The 12,176-nt window shown below is 61.6% G+C and overlaps 2 protein-coding genes across 2 annotated transcripts; one reads left to right on the forward strand and one right to left on the reverse strand.

Annotated features, from left to right (window-relative positions):
* Positions 1–311: 311 nt before the first annotated feature.
* Positions 312–4,946, reverse strand: PAN0_078d6626 (ATP-dependent RNA helicase A; the record flags this gene model as incomplete). Its single annotated transcript, XM_014797935.1, has 1 exon — positions 312–4,946. One exon carries the CDS (start codon positions 4,944–4,946, stop codon positions 312–314), a length of 4,635 nt encoding a protein of 1,544 aa, XP_014653421.1.
* Positions 4,947–5,412: 466 nt separating this feature from the next.
* PAN0_078c6627 (uncharacterized protein) lies at positions 5,413–12,176 on the forward strand (the record flags this gene model as incomplete). The annotated part of the gene is made up of 4 exons (XM_014797936.1): positions 5,413–5,437; positions 5,580–6,014; positions 6,473–6,600; positions 6,666–12,176. Coding segments are annotated over 4 exons (6,099 nt in total), but the record flags the coding sequence as incomplete, so codon positions are not given.

The following is a 12,176-nucleotide window of genomic DNA, read 5'->3' on the forward strand; positions in this document are numbered from 1 at the left end:
CTCTCTCTCTCTCTCTCTCTCGCTCAGCTACGTAATTTCCATGCGCCTCGCGATACCTCCGCCGCACCCCTCAACTTCCAAAATCCAAGTTCACAAATCGGGCATCGGCTCGCAATCGACATCCTAAATCGCCGATTCCACACCGCCATACTAGAGCAACATGCTCTCGCCATGATGCTCCCTGCCTCGGTTCCGGCTGAAGCAGATGACAGCTACACATCAGTAGACTGGGCGCACACACAAAAGCGCGTTTGATCGAGCAAATAAGAACATACAGCTCGCATTCCACCGGTGAGAAAGACGGAGAAAGACTAGGCAGCCCGGCCATCGCGCTCGAGCACCTCGCCAATCACCTCGAGCACCTCCTTGCATCCGGGCGCCGCAAACATGTCCTGCGGCTCGTCGATGGCGCTATCGAGCACGGCATCCAGCAGTCTCCTTAGCTGCGCGCACAGCACGCCGATCCTCGCGTTTGCCCGCAGTCGCACCCAGTTCTCCTCGCCCGGTTTGGCCTGGTTGGATCCGACGCCAATGCCGCCGGCGAGGTGGTTGATCTTGAGGCGTCCGCCGAAGAGCAGCAGTCCAAACAGCGGCACCTCGGTCGCATCGCGCAGATACACCTTGGCATCGCCCTGACCCGTGCTGCTCTTGGCAAACGAGGCGAGGTACGACGAGTCGAACCCTTTGCAGCTGAAGAGCGTCGATGAGGGGTGCAAGAACACGCGGCCACAGCGGTCAAAGTAGCGCACCTGGCGTGCTTCCGCTTCGCGCTGAACCGTACCGCTCGACGACTGGTCAAACTTGGCCGAAGGCAGATCGATCCGGATGATCGAAGGCCACAATCCGGCCAGGATGACCGAGCGCAACACGCCCGTATGCTCGGCATTCTTGTCGTACGTCTCGTCGTCGTACCCTCCCACCGCCCTGTAGTTCGAACGCACGAATCCCATCTCCTGCAGATGCGACAGCAGCTCCACCCTGTTCGTCTGGATATCCCGCAGAGTCGACGCCGAGATGAAGTGCCGATCGCACCACTCGCGCATCTCGGCATTCGATCGTCGCTCGGCACGCATGCTCTGCCACTGCGCAAACGCCTCGGCATCCACCAGCAAATCGCTCCTACACCCGCCCACCGCAAAGCTCGCTCTGGCCTTGCTCACCTCTTCCCGCTTCTCGAACGGTGCAGAGAAGAGCGGCTTGCACGACATGATGCTCGCCACCGTCAGCATGGGACCCAGACATCCAAAGATCGTCCCCATGATGAGCAGCTTGGCCAGTCGCAGATCCAGCGGCAACTGCGCCAGATGCTTGCCCAGCGACGTCAACCTGCTTCTGTACCCGCGGTCGGCATGCAGCGCACCCGCCTCGATCAGATTGGTCAGCGCCGCATCCATCGATGCCAGACTCGGCGGGTCGAGCGCCTTGTTGAGGTAGAGCTGGACGTCTTCGTCCTGACGCATCGACTTGACCTGCAAGAAGAGCGACTCGAGCGGCACACGTCGCATCTCGGGCGTCTGCTGTGCCGACATCTTGCGCTCGTCGACAAAGCGCGGGTAGAGGCGGAAGCATTCACCTGCCCGCACTCGGCCCGCTCGGCCACGACGCTGCTTACACGCCGCACGCGATGCCCAGCACTCGACCAGCCGCGTCAAGCCGCTCTCGGGCTCGAACCGCGTCTCCTTGACCCTGCCCGTATCGACGACGTACGAGACGTCCGGGATGGTGATCGACGTCTCGGCCACGTTGGTGGCCACCACGATCTTGCGCGCCCCGCGACGTACGGGCTGGAACACCTTGCGCTGCTCGTCGGCCGACAGATTCGCATGCAGCGGCAGGATCTCCACGCTCTGCCCGCGCAGAGACGAGGAAATGGCATCGATCGCTTGGCGGATCTCACCCACACCGGGGCAAAACACCAGCACCGCTCCGCCAACATCGGCATTGTCAGACGCCAGCTCCTCGTTCTCGGCGCGTTCGACCACGTATCGCACGACCGCCCCGATCAGTTCGTAGCTGATGCGTCCACCTGCACGCGCGATGCTCTCGACAGCACGCGCCGTCTCCTCATCGACATCTTGCTGCTGCAGATGCGAGCGCAGCTGTGCCATCTCCTCCTCGACCTGTTTGCCGCCCCTTGGTCTGAACTCGTTGCCCGAGGGTCGGAACCTGCACTCGCGGACAATGTCCTCGAGATAGTGGTCGTGCACGGGGAACGTGCGGCCGGGGATGGAGATGCACGGCGCACTGCCAAAGTACGCCGCAAAGGTCTGCTGGTTGATCGTGGCGCTCATGAGCACCACCTTGATCCTGGCGTTGCGCTTGAGCAGCTCCCTCAGCTCGAGCAGCAAAAAGTCCGAATCGACGTTGCGCTCGTGCACCTCGTCCACCACCACATGCGAAATACCTCGCAGGTCGGGGTCTCCACCTGCACCTAGACGGCGAAGCAGCACACCCGTAGTGGTGAAGAGTAGCCTGCACTCGCGCGCCGCCCTCCTCTCTCCTCGAATCGCATAGCCCACGAGGCTACCCTGGCAGACGGGCTTTTTGCCATCCAGGTCTTCGCCGCGTTCGACGGCGACGCGCGATGCCACGCCGATCGCGCTCACTCGTCGCGGCTGCGTCACCACAATGTTGCACTCGCTGCCGGCGCCCGCCTGGATCGCCTCGTCGAGGATAAACTGCGGCACCTGCGTCGTCTTTCCACATCCGGTTTCGCCCGCGATGATCACCACCCGGTTCGATCGGATCATCTCCAGGATCTCCCCCGCTGCCGAGGAAGCGGGCAACGACTTGCGGATGCTGCCCATCTTTGCGTACGCTGGCGACGAATGCAGCTGGTTCTGCTGTCGCTGCAGCGTCGAGTCCACCTCGGCGTCGCGGCGCAGCGGCTTGCTACCGCCCATCCTGCGTTTGGGGTTGGGTTTCCTCGATCCCGTGGGTGTGGCAGCGCGAGAAGCGTCGGGCGTGGGTTCGGCACTGTCATCGGCCTCGGTGGCGACGAGGAAGCGCATGACGCTGTTGAGCAGCGGTGGGTCATCCACCAGCTTGGCCCACGTAGCTTCCAGCTCCTCTACAACGCCGAGCACCACGCCGCCGTCTCCGGACTCGACCGCATCCGTCCAATCTGCGCGCCCGTTGGCGCCGTGGAAGAGCTGCAGCACGTGCTGTGTGAGTGCGAGCTTGAGGTACGACGGCAGAGTCTTGGACACGACTGCGAAAGCCGGCAGTGCTACGGCGTCGATGCCAGCAGACGCGGTCGGGTAGAGCGTCTGCGGATTGGACGAGATGCGCAGCCGCACATCCTCTTTTCCACCGACCGGCGTGTTGGGGCCTGCGATGAGGATGTCATAGTCGTGCACGCCCAGACGCTCGTGTTCCGACGGCACCTGCACCCGCTCCTCGCCCAGGATCGCCTCGACCGCCATGCGCTCGTCCGCGCGCTTGCTTTGTATTTCTTCCGCATCGGCCTCATCGACCAGCGTCGAGAAGCCGAGCGTAGCCTGCAGGATCGCCTCGGACGACCAAGCTGCTTGCGCATCGTTTGCGTCCCAGCCCGTCATTTGACGAAGCAGCATGTCGAGTGCCAACCCTTCTCTGACCGTCCTGGCCACCTCGATTGCCATCTGCTTTTCAGCCACCGCGATGCGCTTAAAGACGGTCTGGACGGCGTGCCTGGGGAATCCCGCCTGCTTTGCGAGCCGATCGATAGCCCACCCGATGGCAAGCGCATCACCGCCCGCCCCGGCTTTGGACGCAGTGACAAAGCTCTCGGACGACGTCGAGGGTTTGAAGCGCACGGGCAGATCTTCTTCGGGCGTGTAGAGCATGAGATACTCTAGCGCAGCCTCGCGATCCGCCAGTCCCGCTGCCGATGCGAGCATGGGATCGACCAACGACGCCGTTGCCGCTGCTGTGGAAGATGTTGGATTCGCAAGCGCGGTGCGTGCAGCCGTGAGCCAGGCGATGGCGCTGCGTACGTGTCCGCGTCGAAAGCCGTATCCGGAAAGCTCCCTCTCGAGCGCCACAGCATCCACCTTGGGAGCAGTGGCAGCAGTTGGCGTGGCATTGGGATCCGAGTCCTCCTCTTCCAGATCGAGCGGTGCGGCGGATGCGGCGGGGAAGATGCTCATGGCTCTTCGGATGGTCGCCTCGATCTTCTCCCTCAGCTTGCTGGCCAGTCGTACCTCCTTGGCTTCCTGCCACGCCTTGCTGAGCGGCTTACCTGCGCCGTTGAGCTTGCCGTTGACGATGCCGACTTCGCCCTTGCTTGCTGCCTCTGCTGCGGCCTGTTTGTCGGCCTCCTTCTTTGCCTTTTCCGCCTCTCGCTTCGCCTGCGCTTCGAAGGGGTCCGACTCCCACATCCAATCCTGGTGAGAGGGAGCTGTCTTCTTGTACGCCTCCATCTTGACCCAGTACTCTCTCGGACCTGGAGGCAGGGCGAGGTTGAGGGAGAGATGGTTGAAGATGCGAAAGAGCGCATAGGTGGCACCCCAGTGCTTGGCCTCGAGGCTCGAGGTGCATTCGAGCCTTAGGCCTGGCTCCTTTGGCTCAAACACGACGGTGAAAGGGTTCGAGGCGTCCTTCTTGTTGACCTTTTTGAGCGTGACAGCACAGCTGTAGCCTTGCTTGTGTCGACGAGGTTCGACGATGGGTTTCTCCCAGCCAGGCAGCTTGTTGATACGCTCGTAGAGCATGTTGAGCGGCGTCTTGCTGCCGGGAGGGAAGAGCATCTCGCGCTGTGCGGGCGCTGACGGCGTGGACGATGATGATGATCCGCCGGCTGCGTCATCTTTGGACGGTTGCGCTTGTTGCTGCTGTTTGGCGGCTTTGGTGTAGGAGGGCGGGGGTTTGGGACCGCCGCCTTTGACCCAGTCCGGCAGCGGCGACGCCTTGGACGAGGTGGTGCCGCTCGACTTGATGGCGGGGTTCTTCTTTCTTGGCGCCATGTTGTTGCTCTCACTCGTTTGCTTGCCCAGGCACGAGCAGTGAGGAGCATGAGGCAAGCGGCAGGTGAGGGGTTCGTACGACCCACTTCTTCTCAAAAAGTCCGAACTCGGATCTCGGCGACCAGCAGGGCAATAATGCTTAGTAAGCATTATCCTTTTCTGTGTCAGATCTCCGTCAAAATCACACCTAAAAATCGGCCCGAAGGCGACCCTCCCGAATGCATTGCCGAATGCGAGTTGGTACGACCTTTGCCCCCCACCTTGCACACTCCCGCACGCACACGACACCCGAGTTGCAGGCAGCAACCTCGCCTTTCAGTCTCAAGAGACCGGTGATGATGCAGGGCGCCATACCTCCCACAACGCCCATGTTCGCCCCTGAGTCGGTCTCAAGGCGATTCCCAGCTCGGGGCGAGAGGGGCTTGCTTTCCAGTCGCCAACGGAACGGGGCATTGGAGGAGCAGCAATGCTTCTAGCGTTCGGAGGGTCCAGTAAGGCCACAAGCTACACTCCGCCTCCCCGGCGGGCATGAACTGCTGTACAGAAGCTGAGCGGTACAGTCTGTGCGTTGGCTGCAGCGTATATCCTTTTTCATTTGTCGATGACGCCACCCTTGCTCATGATCCCACCCAGGCCTTGCCAACGATGGCTCGGGACCGCACAAAGGCCGACATGCCTTCTTTTCCATCCTCGAGTCAGGGTCGCTCTGCACTTGCATCGGCACCTGTCCCTTCTCTAGCTCGCGCGGTCCAGAAGGCAAGAGGGTACGGTCATTCAAAGGGTTCGTCCTAGACAAGAGGTACCGGAACGCCCAGCAAATAAAGGCTGCTGCCATCACCAGCCCTTACGACCAGCAGAAGTGGCGTCCGTCGATGTGGAGGGCCGTGCAACGTGGCGCACGTTCCATGATCTGCTGCACCGTGCAGCGGATAAAGGTGCTCAAAGGGTCTGAACGAAGGCCTGAGGATCCGCCACCAATGAATGCCGCGTGGCATCATCGAGCTGGATGGGATACCGCCAGCTTGGGCCGTGTGAAGTCGAGTCTCCACGTCTGCCTGCTCGGTCGCCGTATGAACCAAAGCAATGCGGGGTAACGCGCACTCGACTCGGACTCTCTCGGCCAACAAAGAAGCAAAAAGCTGAGCAAGAGAGGCGCGGGAAGGTTGACAACCAACCTTAATCCGCATCCATGCCAGCGCTTCGACGTCGGAACCCAGCATCCAGACCCAAGAAGAGCGCCACGGGTTCATGCAGCAGCTCATGTACCTGCAAACGCGGGGATGCAAAGGCGACCATCATGACCGTGCATGCATAGGGGGTCCGCCAGGGTGCACCTCGGCTGCGGATAATGACGTGCGGAGCTTCAACCTTCAAGACGACACACAATCGCATTCCGCGGCCTTGCCAACACAGTCGCCGACCCGGGATCCCGCCTTCTAGAACTGATGCCCACGTTGTCGCCTTCTCCGCACCCACAAGTCGTGTCGGATCGTCAACAGCGTAAGACGACACGCGACATCCTAAAGCCAAGCGTCCGGACGCCACGGCTGGTCACGATGCGAGCGTCGACCCGCCCATCGATGGCCGAACCGGAGCCACGGGCTCCTGTGGCGCTGGTCACAAAGGCCTCGCTTCTCCAAGCATGCTCCTGGCTGTCTGCACCAGCTTGACCACCCAAACGTCGCGCTGCTCGTACACCAGCCACATCTATAAAAGCAGTCTGCCAACGTCAGGTCGAGCCGCTTGCTTCTGTCCAAGCCCTCAGCCTCGGCCAAGTCTCCTTGGCAACGCAGAGTCCGGCTCTCCACCACGTCCACTCGCACTCCACCTTGCAACGAGCTTGCTCTTGATCCACAACGCCCTTCCTCTGAGGTCAAGCCAGGCTCGCCATCGCCGATCATGTCGGACTCCAAACCGGTACGCCTCGACTGCGATCTCTTTGAACCGCCGCCCGACGATGAGCCTGTCGAGACTGCCAATGACGAGAACCAACCGCCTCGCCCGGAATCCTCCGTCCAGGCTCCCGTGGTGCAGACCGGGGAGCTGCTCGAGGGGGATGCCGGTGGCAGCCCAAGCATGGCTTCGCAGTGGTACGAGCAGGCCGTCGCCGCGCCGACTCCGCGACGCATGACTAACAAACAAGCCATCTCTCTGTTTGTTCCTCCTCCTGCAACACAGACGTCCACCGCTTCCGCCACCGCCAACACCTCGGCTCCCACTGCCGTTCCCTCGGCCCCCACTGCCGCTCCTTCGGCTCCCACTGCGCCTACCAACGCTCCTCCTGCCGCTCCTGCCGCTCCTGCCGCTCCTACCGGCGCTTCTCCCGCTGCTCCCTCGGCTCCTCGTGGAACTGCTGCGTGGGGTGGCCATCTGGCAGCGTGCCAGCGAGACCGGAATCTGCGTCTCTTCCTTGCCCGCGGCGATGGCAAGATCGCCGAGTTTGTCTCGGACACCTCTCCCGATGGCGGCAGCGCTTCGATCGATGTGGCTGCCGGCACCCTCAACACTGCCTGCCTTGCCTCATCGCGCATCGCTGCAACCACCTTTGCGGGTGACAAGACCATCATCGTCTACCAGAATGCCGGTGGCTCCATCTGCCAGCGCATCCTCGCTGGATCAGGCCAGGCGTGGAATGACGAAGAGGTAGTCGTCGCCGCCCGCGACCAGCCCCTGGCCGGTACTACGCTCGCCGCGTACGAGACCGCAGATGGTGTGGTCCTCTTCTGGCAGAACACGAGCGGTGCCCTCATGCGTAAGTTGCTCGATGGCGAAGACACGGTCTATCCGCTCGACATCAAGGGCGAGACCCCCCCGCCCGGCTTCCACGTCCACGTCAACTACGAGGGCGACGACCAGCCGCTCACGATCTACTGGCAGAGCGACAAGGATTCTGTCATCTACGGCCTCCGCGGCCCTCCCTCGGCTCACAAGGTCGACTTCACCGCGGCTGCTCAGCTCAAGATGACCTCCCTCACTTCGGCCTTCGCCGTCGTCGAGACGCCCGTCATCGCCGATACCAAGGCAGGCGGTCCCGTCTTCTACTATTCCAACCCCAGGCGTCGATGCATCGAGTCTACGGCCGAGGGAGAGATCACCGCGATCCTCACCCCTGCGTCTGCGCACATCGACCCCAACTTTGGCTACTGCCGCCTCCGACCCGCTGCCAGGGCTGCTGATGACGCCAAGGCCACCAAGCTGCTGTGCATCAGCGACGACAATTCGCTCTGCATGCTCATCGTCAGAGACGCCGTCGACCTCGATGACGACAAGACTCAGCTGATCCAGCTCCACCTCTCCAATGCCGATTTCCCACCCTCTGGAGCCGGACAGCAGCCGGCAGACAACAGCGGGGACAAGAGCGGCGCCAACAGCGGGGGCCAGCCTAGTGGCGATGCTTCCGGCCAGCCCAACGGTCATAATCCACAGAAGCCTGCGGACGACCAGAAAGCTGATCCCAAGCCGAGCAACATGCCCAGCATCATGAGCTGGATCCGCAAGACCTGCAAGGAGGTTCTGACGCCCGACAACCTCCAGACCGCCGTCATCCAAGCCAAGCTCAGCAGCAGCTCCTCGCGTCTCGACGCCGTCTTTGCCAGCACTAGTAAGCTGTGGGATGGCGATAACCCGCAGAAAATCTACTATGGCTTCCTGCCCGGCGAATTCGCGGGCAACGAACTCCAGCAGGGAAAGGTGAGGAGCGTCATCGACGAGTGGACCTGGTACGCCAACGTGCAGTTCATCGAGGGCAAGAACATCAGTGCGTGCGATGTACGAATTCGCTTCAATCCCAAGGACGGCAGCTGGTCGTACGTCGGTACGGATAGCCACACCCTTCAGCTGCAGGATGCCACCATGAATCTTGCCTGGGTGCAGCCGTCGGGAGCCGTGCCAACCAAGAACGAGAGGGCCGTCATTCTGCACGAGTTTGGCCACGTCTTGGGCTTGCTGCACGAGCATCAGAGCCCTGCCCACGGAGGCATCGCCGTTGTAAACGAACAGGCGGCTCTCGACATGTACCGCACTGGCCAGCACTGGCCCGACAAGCAGATCTACGATCAGGTGATCAACGTCTACAAGATAACGGACGTATCCAACTTCTCTGAGGTAGACACCACCTCGATAATGCACTATCCGCAGCCCAAGGAGCTCACCGGGCTCAAGGAAGACATCGGATACAACAAGGAACTCAGCGACCTCGACAAGGCCTACATGGTGCTGCAGTATCCTCGTGACAAGCCCCACGCGCAAGCACCCCAGTGGACGTTCGACCACGCCCTTGCTGTCATCAAGTGCCCCGAATCCGTGTGCCAGCAGATGCGCACGGCGAGGGCCGCCATCAAGAACTCGGATGGCAAGACAGATTTGAGCGAGCTTCGCAAGATTCTGGGCGACTGGTCCATTTCAGCTCACAGCAAGAACACCGGAACGTCGCCTGCCCACGACGTGGACATGGGACCGGCAATGCCGTCATCTGCAGCCGATCCAGCTCAGCCGCTGCACGGCGATGAACCTCCTCCTGCTACGCCGACCAATTTCGTGTCAGAAGGACCCTTCATCAAAGTCATGTACGACAAGCTCCTGAACTTCTTCCCTCCCGGCGATGGACAGTACTTTGCGCTCCAGTTCCCCACGCGCTACCTCGACAAGGCGTCGTTCGCCTACGATACGAGCAGCGTCTTTTCGCGCTTCGAGAAGCCCGTCGTGGTCAACGAGGCCGAGTTTCGGCTGACCGACGACCTGTTCAATCTCGGTCCCATCGTTGGCGGACCCAACGGCCAGTCCCTCTCCAACAACTACGTCAAGGTCCTCAACTCGCTCGTGCCTTCCTACGAAGGTATCGAGGCACGCAAGCAGCGAGAGCTCATGCGCTCGTGGCTTCTCGCCGAGACGCACCCGGACGAGGCTGCCTTCATCTCGGATTCGCGCCTCGTGGTACCGAACCTGGACGGATCGGGTGTTGCCAAGCTGGCAGGCGGATCCGGCGTCCAGATCTCGACCAATGGCGCTGTCGCAGGTCAGCTGCAGCCTAACCAGGTCAGCCCTTCGAGCGACGCCAGTCTGGACGCGGCCAAGGGCGCGCTCAGAGGCGTCGAGGCGACCGGGATGACGGACGCGCGCCTCATGACCCGCATGGAGTTCTCCAACACGCTCACCATGGAGTACCTCGGCGCAAAGCAGAAGTGGGAGCTGGACCGCGACGCACAGATGCAAGAGGCCGAGGCCAAAAACGACCCCAAGGAGCTGGAGAAGCTCACGCGCAAGCTGGCCCACATCACGGGCACCCAGAATGCGATCCTCTCCAACAAATACGCCAACGCCGTTGTGCGAGGTCACACCCACACGGTCCGAGAGCTTCTCGGCCATCTCGACATCCGCACCACCGCCGAGATGCTGCAGGACGCCAAGGATGCTCTGCGCGAGAGTGCACTCAGCTCGCTCTACACTGCCTCGAGCGTCTATCCCGTCCAGCTCGAGCCGACAGACTGGTTCCAGGCGCTCGACACGGGCTTCACCAGAGAGGATCTCAGCCAGACGCCCGAACTGATGGAGCAGGCTATCCACTCCAAGTCGATGCAGATCGAGGCGCTCGAGACCAGAATCGCTACCCTCCGAGGCTTTCAGGTTGGTGTGCCCGAGGAAGCCGAAAAAACTGTCAAGCTTGCAGCCGACGCGCACATGGCTGCGATGGGCGCCCTCTCGCAAGCCTACACCGAGAATACGATCAGTGCCGTCAAGCTTGCCATCACCATCGCCGGCGGAGTCCCTCCCAAAGCTGGCAGTGCCGACCCTGTCGGCGACGCCTGGATAGCTACGAAGGGGAACATCACCAGCAACCCAAACGCGAAGAGCAAGCTCACGGACATCTTTGGCCCCGGTCTCAACGGTCTCGACGACATTGGCAAGCAAATTACCAACGTGACTGCGCTCAACATGAAAGTCAACGCCGCTTCCAGAGCGCTCACCGACGCCATGGCCTTTGCCGCTCTTGCCAAAGCGGGCGACACGCACATCGAGGTGGAGAATACACAGCGGGCTCTCACGGCCGCCAAGGACGAGCTTCAAGAGCTGCAAGACCATTACGGCATGGCACTCAAAGCGCAGTCCGTGCGTGCCGACGAGCTCAAAAAGCCGACCGAGGAAGTCGGCAAGCTCCCCGCGGGCAACGGCGGCAGCCGATGGATCGACCTTTCCGTCAGCTCTTTGGTCAAGAACGATGAACAGGCGAGCGTCGCCTCGAGCTCGGCCAAGACGGACTCGTTCTCGTGCAACTTTTGGCTCGGCTCGGTGTCCAGGAGCTCGTCGAGCCAGTCAGCGTCGGTGGTCGATAATCAGAGAAAATTCTCGCTCAAGGTGACGGTCAACATGCGGGTCACCTACATCACTGTCGATCGCTCTGGCTGGTTCGACCCCAGCATCGCCCAGATGAGCGGCGCCTTTATGCATGTCTACCAAGGCGACGACTACGCCTCGTGGTCAACCTGGGGCGACAAGGTCATGTCGACGGACGACGACGAAACCAAGAAGGCAAAAAAGCAAAAGGCAGACGCCCTCAAGAGCTCCCAGTTGGCGTCAGAGATCTCGCAGGGCAACACCAGCAACATCACCGAAGGATACCTGTCCGCCTTCCCCGTCGGCTACGTCTTGGTCAAGGATTGCGTCATCCAGGTCGAGTCGGACAGCTTCACGAGCGACGCAGATCGATCGTCTTTCAAGGAAAGCAGCTCCAGCTCGGGCGGCTTCCTATGCTTCTCTACGAGCAGCTCTTCGAGCAAGACGGGCGACTCAAGCCACTCGAGTTCGACCCAGACGAGCGACGGCATGGTCATCCGTATTCCCGGTCCACAGATCTTGGGCTACATGATGCAGCTCGTGCATCCCGACAAGTCGCGCGAGTTTGTCAAGATGCCCACCGACTATCTCTTTGAAGAGATGCAGCGGATCGACGCCGAAGACAAGAACCGCGGCGGCACTTCGGGCGGAGGATCTGCCCCTGCCCACGGCGTCAACCCCGACCAGGTCCCCGACCAGACCGACCGGAAACCCGGTGTCAGACGCTTCAATGCAAGTGGCATGTTCCGCGACGGCGACAACAAGCCGGCCGCAGCAGCGTCCGCAAGTCAAGGTGGTCAGAGCGGCTCTCCGATGGGACCAGCCTCTACCATCGATCCCAACGCTGGCAGCGGCTCATTTGCGTCTAGCCAGAGCTACGCTGACCAGGTCAAGAATCTC

This window comes from Moesziomyces antarcticus (assembly GCF_000747765.1).
Source record: "Moesziomyces antarcticus DNA, scaffold: scaffold_v10078, strain JCM 10317, whole genome shotgun sequence".
NCBI lineage: Eukaryota > Fungi > Basidiomycota > Ustilaginomycetes > Ustilaginales > Ustilaginaceae > Moesziomyces > Moesziomyces antarcticus.